At 45.3% G+C, this 21,266-nt stretch overlaps 1 protein-coding gene across 2 annotated transcripts; it reads right to left on the minus strand.

Annotated features, from left to right (window-relative positions):
- Positions 1-4,729: 4,729 nt before the first annotated feature.
- Positions 4,730-20,574, minus strand: ntaq1 (N-terminal glutamine amidase 1). 2 transcript variants are annotated; one of them, XM_085993669.1, is made up of 6 exons: positions 20,231-20,574; positions 17,588-17,687; positions 14,801-14,851; positions 8,117-8,265; positions 6,572-6,696; positions 4,730-5,306 (listed from the first exon to the last, which is right to left on the minus strand). In XM_085993669.1, the coding sequence occupies exons 1-6, from the start codon at positions 20,323-20,325 to the stop codon at positions 5,197-5,199; spliced, it is 630 nt and encodes a 209-aa protein (XP_085849795.1). In that variant the 5' UTR covers positions 20,326-20,574; the 3' UTR covers positions 4,730-5,196. The 2 variants fall into 2 exon arrangements, with proteins under 2 accessions (XP_085849795.1, XP_085849796.1); XM_085993670.1 differs by lacking the exon at positions 14,801-14,851.
- Between the last annotated feature and the right edge of the window lie 692 nt (positions 20,575-21,266).

The raw sequence follows: 21,266 nt of genomic DNA on the forward strand, positions 1-21,266 counted from the left end.
TTCTATGTAATTAATTTAATTTATTATTATTCTTAAATACCCTCTGTCCCGATTCTAGATGGTGAATATCACACCTTAGAAACTATAAACGAAAGAGATTTAAGCTTAAAAGGGAGAAATACTCACCAACCAATCACTTACCCGCTTTCTGGTGACATCACACTTGGATTACTTTTTACCTCTCTCCTTCACTCCGAGTTCCCAGACTGGAGATTGGTCGGCCTTACCTGGTCTCTGGGACTTTTATAGCCCCGCTGCTGCCGCTCGAGTTTCCCGCCGATGCTGTGAGGCCTTACCTGGTCTCTGGGGCCTTTTATAGCCCCGCTCTGCCGTTCGAGTTTCCCGCCGACGCTGTGAGGCCTTACCTGGTCTCTGGAGCCTTTTATTGCCCCGCTCTGCCGCTCAGGATTCCCGCCGACGCACTGAGGCATTACCTGGTCTCTGGAGCCTTTTATAGCCCCGCTCTGCCGCTCAGGATTCCCGCCGACGCACTGAGGCCTTACCTGGTCTCTGGAGCCTTTTATAGCCCCGCTGCTGCCGCTGAAACACCCGCCGACGCACTGAGGCCTTACCTGGTCTCTGGAGCCTTTTATAGCCCCGCTGCTGCCGCTGAAACACCCGCCGACGCACTGAGGCCTTACCTGGTCTCTGGGACTTTTATAGCCCCGCTGCTGCCGCTGAAATTCCCGCCGACGCATCCCAGAGTACTAAAAGAGGTAGCCATGGAAATAGTGGATGCATTGGTTGTCATCTTCCAAAATTCTATAGATTATGGAACAGTTCCTGCAGATCGGAGGGTGGCAAATGTAACCTCACTATTTAAAAAAGGAGAGAAAACGGGGAACTACAGACCGGTTAGCCTAACATCGGTAGTAGGGAAAATGCTAGAGTTTATTATAAAGGATGTGATAACAGGACACTTAGAAAATATCAATGGGATTAGACAAAGTCAACATGGATTTATGAAAGGGAAATCGTGTTTGACAAACCTACTGGAGTTTTTTGAGGATGTAACTGGTAGAATAGATAATGGAAAAAACAGTTGATGTGGTGTATTTAGATTTTCAGAAGGCCTTTGATAAAGTCCCACATAAGAGGTTAGTGTGCAAAATTAAAGCACATGGGATTGGGGGTAATATACTGGCATGGATTGAAAATTGGTTAACGGACAGGAAACAGAGAGTAGGAATAAATGGGTCTTTTTTGGGGTGGCAGGCGGTGACTAGTGGGGTACCGCAGGGATCAGTGCTTGGGCCCCAGCTATTCACTATATATATCAATGATTTGGATGAGGGAACCAAATGTAATATTTCCAAGTTTACTGACGACACGAAACTAGGTGGGATTGTGAGTTGTGGGGAGGATACAAAGAGGCATCAAGGCGATTTAGACAAGTTGAATGAGTGGGCAAATACATGGCAGATGCAGTAAAATGTGGATAAATGTGAAGTTATCCACTTCAGTAGGAAAAACAGAAAGGCAGAGTATTATTTAAATGGTGAAAGATTGGGAAATGTTGATGTACAAAAGGACCTGGGTGTCCTTGTACACCAGTCACTGAAAGCAAACATGTAGGTGCAGCAAGCGGTTAGGAAGGCAAATGGTATGTTGGCCTTCACTGCAAGAGGATTTGAGTACAGGAGCAAGGATGTCTTACTACAGTTGTACAGGGCCTTGGTGAGACCACACCTGGAGTACTGTGTGCAATTTTGGTCTCCTTACCTAAGAAAGGATATACTTGCCATAGAGGGAGTGCAGCGAAGGTTCACCAGACTGATTCCTGGGATGGCAGGACTGTCGTATGAGGAGAGATTGGGTCGACTAGGCCTGTATTCACTAGAGTTTAGAAGAATGAGAGGGGATCTCATTGAAACGTATAAAATTCTGACAGGGCTAGACAGACTGGATGCAGGGAGGATGTTTCCCCTGGCTGGGGGTCGAGAACGAGGGGTCACAGTCTCAGGATACGGGGTAGGATATTTAGGACTGAGATGAGGAGAAATGTCTTCACTCAGAGGGTGGTGAACCTGTGGCATTCTCTACCACAGAAGGCTGTGGAGGCCAAGTCGGATTTCTAGACACAAAAGGCATCAAGGGGTATGGGGAGAGAGCGGGAATGTGGTATTGAGATAAGAGGACCAGCCATGATCATATTGAATGGCGGAGCAGGCTCGAAGGGCTGAATGGCCTACTCCTGCTCCTATTTTTCTATGTTATATGGTACATATATAGCAGATGAAGGGGCCTCGGAGTAGAAAGCTGTTGAAGCAACCAAGTTCAAAGACACAATGGAACATCTTAAGCACAGAATTATTTGACGAGTAAATGCTCACATCCCGTCCGGCCCATACATAACCCTTCTTGCTTTGAAGAGAAATAATTGGATTAGCTCTCGGAAAATATTGGCCTGGACACCGGGGAGAACTCGTTCTTCGAATAGAACACTAGTGCTGTGGGATCTTTTACTTCCACCCGAGGGAGCCTTAGTTTAACATCTCATGCGAACGACGGCACCTCCGACAGTGCAGCACTCCCTCAACACTGCACTGGGAGTGTCAGTCTGGATTATGTGCTGAAGTCTCTGGAGTGGGACTTGAACCCACAACCTTTCTGACTCAGAGGCGAGAGTGCTACCCACTGAGCCACAGCTGACACCTAAATCTCAGTGATGTGACAGTGAGTGTACTACAGTCAACGGCAAAACCCTAGGCGAGGGAAATCAGCCAAGGACCCCCCTCCCACTCAGTATCCAGTAATCTCTGCTGGAATTGTACTTTCGTAGCGATTGGGTGAAGGCAGGACCAAACTCAGCTGTGATAACCCTCAAAAAAAAAGCCCATTGACTCCCGGTATAGACTTAAGATGAGGCAGTCAAAGGAGTTATCATCGATCTCTGTGCACATCTGTGATGATACTAGTACGATAGCAAAATACTGCAGATGTTGGAAATCCGAAATAACAACAGAAAATGCTGGAAAAACTCAGCAGGTCAGGCAACATCCGTGGAGAGAAATTTGAGTTGACGTTTCGGGTTGGACCCTTCTTCAAAACTGGAAAGGAAAGAAACTAGATCGAAGGCAGGGCTGCGATCAGACAAAAGAATAAAAGAAACAAAAGAAGTAAAAGAGATTAGAAGCTGGACGAGATGGTAATAGGCTGGGATTAGGTGTAAAGTGTACTGGCAGGGCAAAAGATAGCTGCCAGGTGTGAGAGAGAAACAAAAGGAAAGGGGGGGGGGGGGGAAAGGAGTAGAACAATTACAAGGGAAAATGAAATGGGGGCCGAGCTTATGATCTGAAATTGTTGAACTCGATATTGAGTCCGGAAGGGAGGAACAGCACCTCATCTTCCGATTAGGCACTCTGCAGCCTTCCGGACTCAATATCGAGTTCAACAATTTCAGATCATAAGCTCGGCCCCCATTTCATTTTCCCTTGTAATTGTTCTACTCCTTTCCCCCCCCCTTTCCTTTTGTTTCTCTCTCACACCTGGCAGCTATCTTTTGCCCTGCCAGTACACTTTACACCTAATCCCAGCCTATTACCATCTCGTCCAGCTTCTAATCTCTTTTACTTCTTTTGTTTCTTTTATTCTTTTGTCTGATCGCAGCCCTGCCTTCGATCTAGTTTCTTTCCTTTCCAGTTTTGAAGAAGGGTCCAACCCGAAACGTCAACTCAAATTTCTCTCCACGGATGTTGCCTGACCTGCTGAGTTTTTCCAGCATTTTCTGTTGTTATCTGTGATGATACTCCTACTTTTGAACTGTTGCCGAGAGTTGCATTGGCACCAGGTCAAATATCGGTGTTCAGTCTGGTTTTGATGGATGTGTGTGATCTTAAAAATGTTTTAAAAAATGTTTTCAAATCCCTCCATGGCCTTGCCCCTTCCTATCTCTGTAATCTCCTCCAGAGATCTCTGCGCTCTTCCAATTCTGGCCTCTTGCGCATCCCCGATTTTAATCGCTCAACCTTTGGCAGCCGTGCCTTCAGCTGCCTAGGCCCCCAAGCTCTGGAATTCCCTCTGTAAACCTCTTTGCTTCTTTAAGACGCTCCTTAAAACCTACCTCTTTGATCAAGTTTTTAGTCGTCTGCTCTAATATCTCCTTCCGTGGCTTGGAGTCAAAATTTTTTTAATTGATATCGCTCGTTAAGCACCTTGGGACGTTTTACTACGATAAATGCGGTATATAAATGTAAGTTGTTGTTGTTGAACTAGGACCACACCGAGTCTTCAGCCAAAAAAATGTTAAAAACAAAATAAGGAAACAGGATAAGAAATTGCTGGGTTTTTTTTCAGTTCCTTCCTGGTTCTTCTTCGGCCACCTGAACGTCTCTAGCCAAGGACCAGGTTTTGTACCTTCCATGCTGCTGCCCTTCACCCACCCACCCACTATGAGACAGTGATGCAGCCCGAAGTTGACTCTTCCTCCGATTCGCTTTCCTTCCCGTGATGATGTCCCGTGCCGCCCCCCGTGTACACCTTGCTACAACAACACTGCTCAGTCGTATGGGCAGGCCAACCCGCATCCCCCTACTGTTGAGGAACTTTGCACTGGTCTCCAATCTGCTGCGCTGGCAACCCCAGTGTAAAATCATTATATATCTGCGTACCATAAGCAATTAACACATACTTCAGAGTGAGTTACAATGCGGCAACACACTGAATGACTTTCATAAACCCCTTGCACTTCGCTTGCACTGTTAATCATGACATCTATAGCAGAAAACAATTGTTAAGCTTTAAAACATTACATTTTATTAAACTATTTTGCATTGTGGAATAACAATAGTTTGGAGGTTTCCACACTGATCAGGTAGGTTTGGTGTCCTTTACTCTTGTGATATCAGTGCATGAAGGAAGAGTCTGCGCTATGATGTGGCTGTAGAAAACAGTTCATCACGTTGTCTTCATTTAATGGTAAGAGTTCACTCTTAAGCAATGTGTGCAACTCGAGAGTCTCTTTGGAATCACCAGTACCAATAGTTTGAATTAGATTTTCTTTAGTCTCTAACTCTCTCGGCTGTATTCCTGCTGTTTGTGTGTTCTTTACTGGCCATATTTGGGTTTTCTTTTGCACACTTTAAACACCCAAAATGCTTCTTTGCAGGATTATTTGTGTCCCTCTTATGCAGTTCCTCAACATGTTGCAGGGCAAGGATTAATACTGGAAACTTCAAATAGCTTTTCCTCCAAATATTATAGCTTTGTACTTCCAAATTGTTGTACAAATTCCAGAAGGGCATACACATCACCCCATCCGACGGTAGGAGTCATACTTATAAAATCATCCAGGTTCATCTTTGCCTCTAGATTTCAACCAGAGTCACGCCAGGTTAGGAGATGCAAGTTTTAAAAGACACGACACCAAAATAGGAAACAATCCATCTTACCAGTGGAAACAGTTTCTCCTTATTTACTCTAACAAAACCCTTCAAAATTTTGAACACCTCTATTAGGTGCTTAGGTTAAGGGAAGATTTAAGTGTTTTATTTTCTGGAATGTGAAACAGGGTTCCTTCGGCCCGTATGAACATGTCAGCCACATCAGCCCAGGGACACGCCGCGTCAGCCCAGAGACACACCACGTCAGCCACGAGCCCAGAGGCACGCCGCGTCAGCCCAGGGACAGGCCGCGTCAGCCCAGGGACAGGTCGCGTCAGCCCAGGGACACGCCGCGTCAGCCCAGGGACACGCCGAGTCAGCCCAGGGACACGCCGCGTCAGACATGAGCCCAGGGACACGCCGCGTCAGCCCAGGGACACGCCGCGTCAGCCCAGGGACAGGTCGCGTCAGCCCAGGGACACGCCACGTCAGCCACGAGCCCAGAGACACGTCGCGTCAGCCCAGGGACAGGCCGCGTCAGCCCAGGGACAGGCCACGTCAGCCCAGGGACAGGCCGCGTCAGCCCAGGGACAGGCCGCGTCAGACACGAGCCCAGGGACAGGCCGCGTCAGCCCAGGGACAGGCCGCGTCCGACACCAGCCCAGGGACACGCCGCGTCAGCCCAGGGACAGGCCGCGTCAGACACAAGCCCAGGGACACGCCGCGTCGGCCCAGGGACACGCCGCGTCAGACACGAGCCCAGGGACAGGCCGCGTCAGCCCAGGGACAGGCCGCGTCAGCCCAGGGACAGGCCGCGTCCGACACCAGCCCAGGGACACGCCGCGTCAGCCCAGGGACAGGCCGCGTCAGACACAAGCCCAGGGACATGCCGCGTCGGCCCAGGGACACGCCGCGTCGGCCCAGGGACACGCCGCGTCAGACACGAGCCCAGGGACACGCCGCGTCAGACACGAGCCCAGGGACACGCCGCGTCGGCCCAGGGACACGCCGCGTCAGACACGAGCCCAGGGACACGCCGCGTCAGACACGAGCCCAGGGACACGCCGCGTCGGCCCAGGGACACGCCGCGTCAGACACGAGCCCAGGGACACGCCGCGTCAGACACGAGCCCAGGGACACGCCGCGTCAGACACGAGCCCAGTCCAAAATTTAATTACATTAAAAAACATGCATTACCCGTTTTTGGAGCATAGTTTTTTAAAGTTCCAAACACATTTTCTTTCACTGACCTGCAGTCTGAATACAAGGATACGATGGAGGAGTCACGCGCCACATTCCACAAGCATCTTTCATATGAGACCGATCTGAAGCGAACGTCTTCAGGTACAGATCTGCTCTTAGAACTCTCATTTTCCTGCACAAAAATAGCAGCATAATTTGTTGCATCATACTTTTCTGCCTGTTTTTTTTTTTCACCCTGATCTTTTCCTCCAAAATATCTTCCCTCTTTCAGATCCTAGGCCCAGAGAAACTCTCCACAAATGGAAACAAACTGCTATTTCTGGGTCGATACACTGCAGGCATATTGGAGTGATGTGAAAAGGGGCAGCTGATTTCATCAGAGTCAAGTTGGGTCTCCAACCATCTAACCACGGATGTGCATTAATATGGTCGTGGAGGGGGGTCCAGTCTATTCTACTCTCTCATCTTAGCTACAGGAGGGTTCACAATCTTGGTAGCCATGAGGGGGACAAAATACTGCAAGGATGGGGGGGCAGCAAGAAAGTGGAAAAATAAGAGGTACAGTGAGTGTCACATAATAGAAAGATGGCAGAAGTTATTGCTGGTTGGAGATTGTCTTGTTTTCCTTCTTTTCCTCATCTCTCTCCTTTCATCATTTTTTTTCTTCCGTCCATCTTTTTGTTCACCCAAACCCGTGTCAGCCGTGACTCAGTGGGTAGCACTCTCGATTCTGAGTCCGAAGGTTGTGGGTTCACGTCCCACCCCAAAGACTTGAGCACAAAAATCTAGGCTGACACTCCCAGTGCAGTACTGAGGGAGTGCTGCACTGTCGGAGGTGCCGTCTTTCGGATGAGACTTTAAACCGAGGCCCCGTCTGCCCTCTCAGGTGGACGTAAAAGATCCCATGGCCACTATTTTGAAGAAGAGCAGGGGGAGTTCTCCCCAGTGTCCTGGCCAATATTTATCCCTAAGCCAACATCACGAAAACAGATTATCTGGTCATTATCACATTGCTGTTTGTGGGATCTTGCTGTTCGCACATTGGCTGCCACGTTTCCTACATTACAACAGTGACTACACTTCAAAAGTACTTAAAGTGCTCTGGGTCATCCTGAGGTTGTGAAAGGTGCTGTATAAATGCAAGTCTTTCTTTCTCATGATTCTCTGTCCCTTTTTTTCATTTTCTAATTTTCTCTCCTCCTCCTATGTTACTGATTCCTTGCTGCAGAATGATTTGATGGTCTGAGGCAGAGGCATCCTACAGTACCCCTTCCAAATAGCCATCCTTTCATGTGTGAGCCTTGATGCTTGCTGCTAGTCAGTTATTTAGTATGGGATACATGGCAGCCAAGCGCAAAACTGTCCTCACTCGATGTCCATGCACACGTGTACTTTTAACATGGATCACTGGATTCAGCCATCTAGGCCCCAAGCTCCGGAATTCCCTCCCTGAACCGCTCCGTTACGGAAATTCCCAGTTGATTCCCTCTGTAATTAGTAATGTTCATAAAGTTCATCCATCACATTCTGACCACTGAAAAGTTGTGAAGAACTAATGGAAGGAATATCTCTTAAACGACAGCTCTCCTCACCTTCTAAAAGCCGGTCGGATGAGATCTTCAGATCTGAAGGCTTCTTTCACGTAAGTATCAAAAGGACATGGAAATGGGAGAGTCGTATCCAGGTCATAGACCTCACAGTGCTGTCCTCCGCAATCGTGGAGTAGGATAACATGGTAATCCTGGTTTAAAATACATTATTATTGTAATGTTTGCACTATAGTATGCCAGATTGCAAAACTATAATTGCTATTATTAATTTATCAATAATTATATACTTACTGTAACACTTGTACTTATGTGGTGCCTCTCACATCAAAATATCCCAGAGCATTTACACAATTAATTACCTAATTAAAGTCACAATTGTTACACAAGCAAATGTAGTAGCTGTTCTGTGCCCAAAAACTACAAACAGCTACAAGATGAATGACCAGACAATCTGCTTTTAGTTAGTATCTGTTGCCCGTATCCTAACTCGCACCAAGTCCCGCTCACCCATCACCCCTGTGCTCGCTGACCTACATTGGCTCCCGGTCCGGCAATGCCTCGATTTTAAAATTCTCGTCCTTGTTTTCAAATCCTTCCATGGACTCGCCCCTCCCCATCTATGTAACCTCCTCCAGCCCTACAACCCTCTGAGATCTCAGCGCTCTTCCAATTCTGGCCTCTTGCGCATCCCTGATTTTCATCGCTCCACCGTTGGCGGCCGGGCCTTCAGCTGCCTTGGCCCGAAGCTCTGGAATTTCCTCCCTAAACCACTCTGCCACCCTCTCCTCCTTTACGTCGCTCCTTAAAACCTACCTCTTTAACCAAGCTTTTGATCACCTGTTCTAATATCACTTTATGTGGCTTGGTGTCAAATTTTGTCTGCTAACGCTCCCGTGAAGTGCTTTGGGACGTTTTACTACGTTAAATAAATGCAAGTTGTTATTGTTATTGGTTGAGGGAGGAATGTTAGCCAATACACCACAAGACCTGCCCACTCTTCTTTGAATAGTGCCGTGGGATCTTTAAGATTCACCTGAACAGGCAGATCGGACCTCAGTGTGATGAACATGGGTTCCATTCAGCCTCATGTTGTAAAATATAGCTATATTGTATCTTTGCACATGACTACAGGAAACTGTGCGCTATCCGGCACCGACGGGACCGAGCTGCTGCCGTTCCCTCAAAACTGCCGTACACTCCAGAGCTAATGTTGAAACATACGGAGATTTTCATCTGCGTAAGAATCAACAAACCCTGTGCCTCTAAACAGTCGGCAAGCATCTCTGTAGCGTCTCTAGCTAAAGCTGTTGCTTAGCTACAGACGTTGCAGAGCTTGACTGTTCAAAAAAAAGAAAAGAAAAGAAACGAAAAGAATAAAAAACGGCTCCTGATTTTTGCCAGTGGCTCGAGCTTGCCGGACGGTTCGTCTCCGGATAACTCAAAGTTTCCTGTATTAGGTAGGCCAGGAAAAATAGAAGCCCTGTTGACTATTTCTGCACTGGAGTGTAAGTCTAGATTATGTGTTGAAATCAGCAGGTGTCTGGCCATGTTTTTAATTCACTTAGCCAAACCAGAGTTACGTCACACAGCAAAGTGCAATTGTATTTTATGCTAATCCACGATCCAGTTAAAGGACTCCGAAAAAGGACCTTTACGAATTCTGAATCATTTTCCTATTTTCATTCCAGAAAACAGATTTAAGTATTGGTGAGTGTTGAGTACTGCATTACTATTTTATCTGCTGATTTATTTTATCTTTGCAAACTACCGCCCCATCTCCAAGACCTTTGAACATATCGTCGCCTTGGGTACTTCACATTAAAGGCAGAGTCTAAATGCAAATTGTTGTGGTTGCTTCTGTATAAATTTATGCCTTAAAAAAAATCTAGCCTGATATATTTTGCCTTTCAGCGTGTTGTTTTGCAGCCAGAGTGATCAGGAGTGTACAGTAGGATTCTTGTACATCTTTCCATTGTGTAACCCAAGAAAAAGGTTCTTAGCGTTTTAATAATTAACAAGCTTTAAGTTCACTTGTATATGCAACAATGGAACTTAAGGACATAAGCAAACATTTTCAAAGTTATGTGCAGAGATTGGAGAAGCTGGAATTGTTCACCTTAGAGCAGAGAAGGTTCAGGGGAGACCTAATTAGAGGTATTCAAAATTATGAGGGGTTTTGATAGAGCAATTAGGGAGAAACTGTTTCCTCTGGCAAGTGGATCAGTGACTAGAGGTCTTAGATTTAAAATAATTGCCAAAAGAACTAGAGGGGGAATGAGGAGAAATGTTTTCACACAGAGGGTTGTTAAGGTCCAGAGCGCACTACCTGATGGTGGAATCAGATTCCATAGCAACTTTCAAAAGGCAGTTAGGCATGTACTTGAAGAGGACTAATTTGCAGGGCTATGGGGGAAAAAGCTGGGGTGTGGGACTAAATTGGACAGCTCTTTCAAAGAGGCACAGGCACGATGGCCCGAATCGCCTCCTTCTATGATAAGAACATAAGAATTAGGAGCAGGAGTAGGCCATACGGCCCCTTGAGCCTGCTCTGCCATTCAATAAGATCATGGCTGATCATCGACCTCAACTCCACTTTCCCGCCCGATCTCCATATCCCTTGGTTCCTCTAGAGTCCAAAAATCTATCGATCTCAGCCTTGAATATACTCAATGACTCAGCATCCACAGCCCTCTGGGGTAGAGAATTCCAAAGATTCAAAACCCTCTGAGTGAAGAAATTCCTCCTCATCTCAGTCTTTAGAGGCTGACCCCTTATCCTGAGACTATGCCCTCTAGTTCTAAACTCTCCAGACAGGGGAAACAATCTCAGCCTCTACCCTGTCAACCCCCCTCAGAATCTTATATGTTTCAGTGAGATCACCTCTCATTCGTCTAAACTCCAGAGAGTATAGGCCCAATCTACTCAATCTCTCCTCATAGGACAGCCCTCTCATCCCAGGAATCAATCTAGTGAACCTTCGTTGCACCGTCTCTAAGGCAAGTATATCCTTCCTTAGATAAGGAGACCAAAACTGTGCACAGTACTCCAGGTGTGGTCTCACCAAGGCCCTGTACAATTGTAGCAAGACTTCCTTACTCTTATACTCCAACCCCTTTGCAATAAAGGCCAACATGCCATTCGCCTTCCTTATTGCTTGCTGTACCTGCATGCTAACTCTGTGTTTCTTGCACGAGGACACCCAAATCTCTCTGATCACCAATATTTGAAAGTTTCTCACCATTTAAAAAATATTCTGTTTTCTATTCTTCCTACCAAAATGAATAATCTCACATTTCCCTACATTACACTCCATCAGCCACCTTACTGCCCACTCACTCAGTCTATCTATACCTCTTTGCAGACTCTTTGGGCAGGATTTTCATTGGTCCGTGGAGGCGGGATTGGTGGCGCGTGGGGGGTTAAAATCCCGAAATTGGGGGGGCACGAACCCATCCCGCCTCCATGCTAATTTCAAAGGAGGCGGGTACCCGACCCGCACTGGGACCCGCCTCCCCGAGGCGGGAAGGGGATTAGTGCCAATTAACTGTCTGTTAACAGGTAGTTAACAGGCAGTTTTTAGCCTAATCCCTATTTTCATTGTTGAAATGTGGGATCCCCGATGGCTCCAAACCACGCCAAGTTAGCGAGGCGGACCGTCGGGATGAAGGGCTTGGAGGGGTCGAGATGTCCGGTGTTCAGGTGAGTGATGGTGCATGAGTGCAAAGGTAAGTGTGTTTGGTGTGTGTAAAGTGTTTAAATAAGTTTTACATACCTTTACTTACCTTTACAGCCTTCCTTCCTTCAGGTCTCGGGAGTCCCTCATCTCACCGGCACAGAAAGCAGAATGGCCGCGATCTGTCAAAAATTGCAGCATTCAGCTTTCTGTTCTGGAGAGATCTCTAAATCATCCTGAGAGGAAAGAATTAACTTGGAGTACAGATTGTCAGTGTTTGACAGCTTCAAACAGCTGTGAAACGCTGATATTTCATCTGTCAAAAGGTCTTGACAGATAAAATATCAATCTGTGACGTCACCTGTTGACGGGTGGCCCTTAATTGGCCTGCTGAGCCCGTTGGGTGGGCTCAACAAGGTCAATCAAGTCAAAATCGCGTGGGTTGGCTAGAACTCGATGGAGGCGGGACTACAACCCCGAAAGTTGTAGTCCCGCCTCCTACCCAACTCCTCAATGAAAATCCAGCCCTTTGTGTTCTCCTCACAGCTTACTGTCCCACCTAGCTTTGTATCATCAGCAAACTTGGATACATTACACTCGGTCCAGTCATCTAGGTCATCAATATAAATTGTAAATAGCAGAGGCCCCAACACTGATCCTTGCGGCACCCCACTAGTTACAGCCTGCCAACCTGAAAAAGATCCATTTATCCCTACTCTCTGTTTTCTGTCCGTTAACCAATCCACTATCCATGCTACTATATTACCCCTAACCCCATGAGCCCTAATCTTGTGTAATAATCTTTTATGTGGCACCTTATCGAATGTCTTTTGGGAACCCAAATATGCTACATCTGGCCTGTAGTTCCCTGTATTCTCTCTCCCTCCTTTCTTGAATAGCGGTGTTACATTTGCGACCTTCCAATCCGCTGGGACCATTCCAGAATCTAGGAAATTTTGGAAGATCAAAAGCAATGCATCCACTATCTCTTCAGCCACCTCTTTTAGAACCCTAGGATGTAGGCCATCAGGTCCTGGGGATTTGTCGACTTTTAGTCCCATTAGTTTCTCCAGTACTTTTTCTCTACTTATATTAATTACGTTAAGTTCCTCACCCTCATTAGACCCTTGGTTCCCCACCATTTTTGGTACGCTTTTTGTGTCTTCTACTGTGAAGACAGAGTCAAAATATTTGTTTAACGTTTCTGCCATTTCCTTATTCCCCATAATAATTTACGTTTACTTTTGCTACTCTTTTCCTTTTTACATACTTGTAGAAACTCTTACAATCTGCTTTTATATTTCTTGCTAGTTTTCTCTCATATTCTATTTTTTCCCCTTTTTATCAATTTTTTGGTCAACCTTTGCTGGTTTCTAAAACTCTCCCAATCCTCAGGCTTACTATTATTCTTTGCAACATTAAAAGCTTCTTTGAATCAGTCTTCTTTGTATCGGTCCCTTCATCTAAGTCATTAATATAGATCCTTGCGGCACCCCACTAGTTACAGCCTGCCAATCTGAAAATGACCCGTTTATCCCTACGCTCTGTTTTCTGTCCATTAACCTATCCTCTAGCCATGCTAATACATTACCCCCAACCCCATGTGCCCTTATCTTGCGTAACAACCTTTTGTTGCACTTTATCGAATGCCTTTTGGAAATCCAAATATACTACATCCACTGGTTCCCCTTTATCTACCCTCTCGTTACATCTCAGAAAACTCTAATAAATTGGTTAAACACAATTTCCCTTTCATAAAACCATGTAGACTCTGCCTAATCAGATTATGATTTTCTAAGTGCTCCGTTACCACTTCCTTAATAATGGATTCCAGCATTTTCCCGACGACTAGTGTCAGGCTATCTGGTCTGTAGTTCTGTGTTTTCTCGCTCCCTCCTTTCTTGAACATAAGAACATAAGAAATAGGAGCAGGAGTAGGCCAATCGGCCCCTCGAGCCTGCTCCGCCATTCAATAAGATCATGGCTGATCTGATCCTAACCGCCAATCCACTATCACAGAACCATCTCCTGAATCTAACAGAATTAGACACATGAAATAGGAGCAGGATCAGGCTACATGGCCCCTGGGCCCGCTCCGTTACCCACAGGGCCATGACCGATCCAAACCTAGACTCATGTCCAAATTCCTGCCCGCTCCCCGTAACCCTTTATTCCCTTTACTTCTAGGAAACTGTCTATTTCTGTTTTAAATTTATGTAATGATGTAGCTTCTACAGCTTTTTGGGGCAGCATATTCCATGGACCTACCACCCTCTGAGTGAAGTAGTTCCTCCTCATCTCAGTTTTGAAAGAGCAGCCCCTTATTCTAAGACTATGCCCCCTAGTTCTAGTTTCACCCATCATCGGGAACATCCTCCCCGCATCCACCCGATCCAACCCCTTCACAATCTTATATGTTTCAATAAGATCGCCTCTCATTCTTCTGAACTCCAATGAGTAGAGTCCCAATCTACTCAACCTCTCCTCATATGTCCATCCCCTCATCCCCGGGATTAACCGAGTGAACCTTCTTTGTACTGACTCGAGAGCAAGTATGTCTTTTCTTACGTATGGACACCAAAACTGTACGCAGTATTCCAGGTGCGGTCTCATCAATACCTTGTACAACTGAAGCAATACCTCCCTATTTTTATATTCTATCCCCCTAGCAATGAAAGCCAACATTCCATTGGCCTTCTTAATCACTTGCTGCACCTGCATACTAACCTTTTGAGTTTCGTGCACCAGGACCCCCAGATCCCTTTGTACTTCAGTACTTTCCAGTTTCTTGCCATTAAGATAATAACTTGCTCTACGATTTTTCCTGCCAATAGTGGGTTTACATTTGCTACCTTCTAATCCACTGGGACCGTTCTAGAATCTAGGGTTTTTTGGAAGATCACAACCAATGCATTCACTATCTCTGCAGCTATAATGATTCTATAATAGAACGAGCCGGCAAAAGGACAATGGTGTTTTAAAAAAAATTGGAAAAAAATGATTTACCGTTGAAAATGTAAATATAAATATTAATTAACAAAGGGGTCACTTACCCAGACTACAGGCTGATCTCCATGGCCAGACTGCTGTCTCCAGATGGGCACCTTTGCAGTAATGAAGTGAATAAAAACAAAATGTAAATTAGACAAAAAAACTATTCCACAGTCTTTATTCAAGTCTTTAATGTGACTATTCGTTTTCTTTAATTACTGTATCATGTCAGTGACACGGTGATCAGGTCATTCCTGCTTGTACGGAAGGGGACACAAATAACTTCCCAGCAATTCCAGGGAACCAAGGGTCTAGTGAGAAGGAGGAATGAAAGGAAATTAGTATTAGTATGATTTAAAAAAAGAGTGCTGGAGAAATTAATGGGACTGAAAGCCGATAAATCCCCAGGGCCTGATAATCTGCATCCCAGAGTACTAAAAGAGGTAGCCATGGAAATAGTGACTGAGATGAGGAGAAATTTCTTCACTCAGAGGGTGGTGAACCTGTGGAATTCTCTACCACAGAAGGCTGTGGAGGCCAAGTCACTGAATATATTTAAGAAGGAGATAGATAGATTTCTAGACACAAAAGGCGTCAAGGGGTATGGGGAGAGAACGGGAATATGGTATTGAGATAGAGGATCAGCGATGATCATATTGAATGGCGGAGCAGGCTTGACGGGCCGAATGGCCTACTCCTGCTCCTATGTTTCTATGTACATTTCATGAATGCAACTAAGAGAGAACAGGATAAGATGGGGACCCCTCTGGTGGCTCAATGGGGAACTGCACCATACAGTGTGAGGATGAGCCTTTCAAAGCATGCTTAGGCTAGATTCAATCCCTTGTCTGTGTCAAGATAGACGATCTCAAGCGAATCACTAATGAGCTATGTCGTTGAACATTAACATTGATGTGTTTCTTATTCAATCTCACTCTGTTATTATCAGTACTTGATATTGCTAATGTGCAACACATATTGAGCAGACAGAGCTTCTGTCGTCCAGTGAATGCGCAGCGTACAAGTTTATAGAATCTTACAACATAGAAGGAGGCCATTTGGCCCATCGTGCCTATGCTGGCTTTTTGAAAGAGCTATCCAATTAGTCCCCACCCCACTCCATTTTCTTTCTTTTTCCAGGTATTTATCCAATTCCCTTTTGAAAGTTACTATTGAATCTGCTTCCATCACCCTTTCAGGCAGTGCATTCCAGATCATAACAGCTCCCTGCATTAAAAAATTCTCATCTCGGTAATTATCTGAAATCTATGTTTTCTACCAGTGGAGACAGTTTCTCCTCATTTACTGTATCAAAATCCTTCATAATTTTAAACTTTTCTCTTAAATCTCTGATCTAAAGGAGAACAATCCCAGCTTCTCCAGTCTCTCCACGTCATTTGAGGCCTCACTAGCAATTTATAAAGGTTTGGCAATAACTTCCTTGCTTTTGTACTCTATGCCTCTATTTATAAAGCTGTTATATACCTTTGAGAAGAGCTCATTATTAAATTGTGCAGCAATGTTAATAAATAACAGAATTCACAATGCTGGAAGGATTCCCCTTGCTGCTGAGCAGAAACCAATTTAAAGCTGCTCTGCCCCATTGTGGTGGAAAAGAATATAAGAACAGAAGAAATAGGAGCAGGAGCAGGCGTAGGCGATACGACCCCTCCAGCCTGCTCCGCCATTCAATAAGATCATGGCTGATCTTCTACCTCAACTCCACTTTCCCGCCCTATCCCCATATTCCTCGATTCCCTTCGTGTTCAAAAATCTATCGATCACTCAATGACTGAGCCTCCACAGCCCTCTGGGGTAGAGAATTCCAAAGATTCACAACCCTCCGAGTGAAGAAATTTCTCCTCATCTCAGCCCTAAATGGCCGATCCCTGATCCTGAGATCCCTAGTTCTAGACTCTCCAGCCAGGGGAAACAATCTCTCAGCATCTACCCTGTCAATCCCCCTCAGAATTTTATATGTTTCAATGAGATCACCTCTCATTCTTCTAAGCTCCAGAGAGTATAGGCCCATTCTACTCAATCTCTCCTCATAGGACAGCCCTCTCATCCCAGGAGTCAATCTAGTGAACCTGCATTGCACCGCCTCCAAGGCAAGTACAGTATATTCTTCCTTAGGTAAGGAGACAAAAACTGTACACAGTATTCCAGGTGTGGGCTCACCAAAGCCCTATATAATTTCAGCAAGACTTCCTTACTCTTATACTCCAACCACGTTGCAATAAAGGCTAACATACCATTTGCCTTCCTATTTGCTTGCTGCACCTACCCGTTAACTTTCTGTGATTCGTGTACAAGGACCCCCAAATCCCTCTGCATACCAACGTTTACTGGTCTCTCAACTTAAAAAAATTCTGCTTTTCTATTCTTCCTACCAAAGTGGATCATTTCACATTTCACCACATTGTACTCCATCTAATATGTTCAGGTACTGCCCCCCCTGCTGGTTATTTTTACAAAGTAACTAAAATTAATTCACTGGAAGAATTATTACCATTCTAATAGCTTATTTAATTTGAAATTTTTGTTCTGATTCCAATCATAATTATTTCGTTTCTAGGTGTATTTGGTTAGGTGTCAGACATGGCTCAGTGGGTAGCACTCTCGCTCTCGGAATCAGAAGGTTGTGGGTTCAAATCCGACTCCAGCACAAAATCTGTGCCGTGCTGAGCGTGCGTGCTGCTTTTTGGCAAATTTACTACTTTGGTGCCTGAAACAATATAACTTCATTCAGGACGATAATTAAGCCTTTATGGGGAAAAAAGGAATTTAGTAAAATTCTTGTACCTTCGAATAAGAAAATGTACATTTTAGTTTCAAACTGCACTTACCATCTTTTGATCGTTTGATATAAAAACAGCATACCATTCTTCCAAAGGATGCTGTCTTCGGTTCTTTATGTACTCACAAAGCTTCCACACATTTTCTTCACTGAAAAACACATTTTAAGATCGAAGAATGGTAAAAGATTGTTTGCTTAAACATTTGGCATTTTTTTCTTTTTAAATCAAATGTGGGAAGTTGAAATGTTCTGGGCATCACAGTTCAGGAAAGATGTAAAGGCTTACAAAGGGGACAGAGGAGGTTTACCAGGATGTTACCAGGGATGAGGGATTTCAGTTATGTGGAGAGGTTGGAAAAGTTAGAACTATTCTCCTTGGAACAGAGAAGGTTAAGAGGTGAGCTAATAGAGGTTTTCAAGATGATGAGGGGTTTTGATAGAGTAAATAGGGAAAAAATATTCCCTCCGGCGAATGGGTCAATAACCAGAGGTCACAGATTTAAAATCATTGGCAAAGATCTAGAGGGGAGATGAGGAGAAATTGTTTCACTCAGAGTTGTCGGGATCGGGAACGCTCGACCTGAGATGGTGATGGAAGTGGATTCCATAAATAATTTTTAAAAGGGAGTTGGACAGGTATTTGAGAATGAGGAACATGCAGGGTTACGGACAAAAAGCGAGGGTGTGGGACTAAACACGACGGCTCTTTCAAAGAGCCAGCACAGGCACGACGGGCCGAATGGCCTCCTTCTGTGCTGTAAGTTTCTATGATGCAAAGTGCAAAGCAGACTTTGTTTTCACTTCCTTTCTTAAAAGGCGCTGCACTCATGGCTGGGGTAGGTCTCCAGAGGTGCTGGTAGGCCTTTGGTCCCTCGTCCAAGTGGCCATTCATCACGTGTGAGCTTTGACAATGCCAGCAGGCTATTTTACCCAGGGGTACATGACCAGAGCGGAGCCTGGACCGGTCTTTATACACGTGGACGTCAGATACACTGTTTGGAAAGAGTGATTGTAAAGAAAGACAAGGAATCTGCAAGATGGAGTTTGTAAGTTAGCAGTGAACTGCTGAATGCGGCAGTACGTAAAATTGTTTCCAATCATAATAAATGCAGCTGTGTTTCCTTTATCATTTGATGCTGCAGTAGAAATGCCAACAATATTATATAAGGGCAACAAAGTGTTTTGGTCAGTGACAATGGCAGGTCAGTAACATTAAAGGCCAGCATGTCTATAACCAACCTTTTAATTTTAAAAGCCAATTAAGAATAATCCCTCAAAGAAAAAAAACACATCTTTCCGACAATTCTATATATTCCTTTTTGAAGTGTGGTCACTGTTGTGACGTAGGGAATGCAGCAGCCAATTTGCGCACAGCAAGCTCCCACAAACAGCAATGGGATAATAACCAGATAATCTGTTTTAGTGATGTTGATTGAGGGATAAATATTGGCCCCAGGACACCGGGTATAACTCCCATGCTCTTCTTCGAAATAGTGCCACAGGATCTTTTACATCCACCTGAGAGCAGGTCTCATTTTAACGTCTAACGTCTCATCCGAAAGACGGCACCTCCGACAGTGCAGCACTCCCTCAGCACTGCACTGGAGTGTCAGCCTAGATTTTTGTGCTCACGTCCCTGGAGTGGGACTTGAACCCACAACCTTCTGACTCAGGGACGAGGGCGCTACCAACTGAGCCATGGCTGACACTCAATAGGAAGGGGTGAGATATCATTTTACTTTAAAAAAAAAACTGAAACTGATCCATAGCGGTCAAGATCAGGCGACCAATAGAAGTGACATTTATAGAATCATACAGCACAGTAGGACGACATTCGGCCCATCGTGCCTGTGCCAGCTCTTTGAAAGTACCATCCAATTAATCCCACTCCCCCCTGCCATTTCCCCATAGACCTGCAAATATTTCCTTTTCAAGTATTTATCCCATTCTTTTTCAAAAGATACTAGTGAATCAGCTTCCACTGCCCTTTCAGGCAATGTACTCCAGATCATAACAACAACAACTTGTATTTATATAGCACCTTTAACGTAGTAAAAATGTCCCAAGGTGCTGCACAGGAGTATTATAAGACAAAAAAATTTGACACCGAGCAACATAAGGAGAAATTAGGGTAGGTGACCAAAAGCTTGGTCAAAGAGGTAGGTTTTAAGGAGCATCTTAAAGGAGGAGAGGTAGAGAGGCGGAGAGGTTTAGGCAGGCAATTCCAGAGCTTAGGGCCTAGGCAACAGCAGGCACGGCCACCAAAGGTTGAGCGATTATAATTAGGGATGCTCAAGAGGGCAGAATTGGAGGAGCAGAGATATCGCGGGGAGTTGTGGGGGCTGAAGGAGATTACAGAGATAGGGAGAGTACCGAGGCCACGGAGGGATTTGAAAACAAGGATGAGAATTTTGAAATCGAGGCGCTGCTTAACCGGGAGCCGATGTAGGTCAGCGAGCACGGGGTAGACGGGCGAATGAAACTTGGTGCGAGTTAGGACACGGGCAGAGCAGAATTTTGCATGACCTCAAGTTTACGTAGGGTGGAATGTGGGAGGTCAGCCCACATAGGCTTCTTTTTTTTTTAAAGTACACCTTAGGAAAGTTACATCAAAATGTTTGCAATTTTAACCCACAATAAGTGAGACAATCTCTCTCCACAGGGAGGAGGGGGACTTGCCAGGCCTGCTTACCAGTAACAGCTGGTATACGTACAATCCTCCTTTACAATGGCTGAGATCTGACGTTTACCGCCTGGCACGAACCTGTCGGGGTTTGGGGTACTCATAACTTCGTGGGAGGGAGGAGGGGGGGAAACAGAACTGCCAAACAATCTAAATTTAATTATTTTCTTTTTTTTTTAAGAAAAGAACTGCTTCAAAAAGGCGACAGACCAGAAACCAGTGTGATTCCTCTTGTCGGATCCATCGACCACAGCGAATATTTTTTTTTAGAAGGACGGAGGAGTTTAGCGGCACACAATCGCACTGCCCCGCCCACCCAATGACATAAGGCGCGGCGTGGCGGGCTGCGCGCGCACACTACAGTACAAGTCTTTGAAATGAAGCAGACGCCTTTTTTTTTTGCAAACAGTAAAGCTCTTGGTTTGATTTGAACGCGTGTTCAGTGATTTTACTGGCGCCTCCGCAGTACTAAACGAACCGTGCACGTTCATCGTTTAGGAGTAGATACATAAGAATTGCATTAAATTGATAAATGTGTCAGCAGTGGGTAGCACACACTCGCCTCCCAGTCAGAATTGTTGTGGATTCTTCAAGTCCCACTCCAGGGACTTGAGCACATAAAAACTAGGCTGACACTCCCAGTGCAGTGCTGAGGGAGTCAGTGGCAGCAACACAAAGAATTCGACCCAACACAATCGTCGCTAAGCAAAAGGAAAAATATCTGTCATATTGGGCAGAAACAACAAAAACCCAAAGCAAACTCAATTGCTACTTGGCCCTAAAGACAATACAACATGGCTGATTACCTGACCATGGTAAAGGATAGCAAACTGAGAAAAACCTTGACAATGTACAGACTTAGTGAACATAGCCTGGCGATCGAAAAAGGTAGACACAGGCAGACCCAGCTACCAAGAGAGGACAGGATATGCTCTCACTGCAGTCAGGGAGTGGTGGAGACAGAGATGCACTTCCTCACAGCTTGTAGAAAATATCAGGGCATAAGGGAGAACTTCTACCCAAAATTCACAAAAATATGCCCGGA

This window comes from Somniosus microcephalus, chromosome 7 (genome assembly GCF_052327205.1).
Source record: "Somniosus microcephalus isolate GS21.2 chromosome 7, FLI_Smic_1.0, whole genome shotgun sequence".
In the NCBI taxonomy this organism is placed as follows: Eukaryota; Metazoa; Chordata; class Chondrichthyes; order Squaliformes; family Somniosidae; genus Somniosus; species Somniosus microcephalus.

Excerpts from the sequence above, each read along its gene's own strand:
- ntaq1 (XM_085993669.1), bottom strand. The coding sequence starts at position 20,325 with ATGAGTACCCCAAACCCCGACAGGTTCGTGCCAGGCGGTAAACGTCAG. Across the intron at positions 14,852-17,587 it reads TATCAAACGATCAAAAGATG|GTGCCCATCTGGAGACAGCA; the intron begins GTAAGTGCAGTT and ends ATTACTGCAAAG. Across the intron at positions 6,697-8,116 it reads ATCCGACCGGCTTTTAGAAG|GAAAATGAGAGTTCTAAGAG; the intron begins GTGAGGAGAGCT and ends ATTTTTGTGCAG.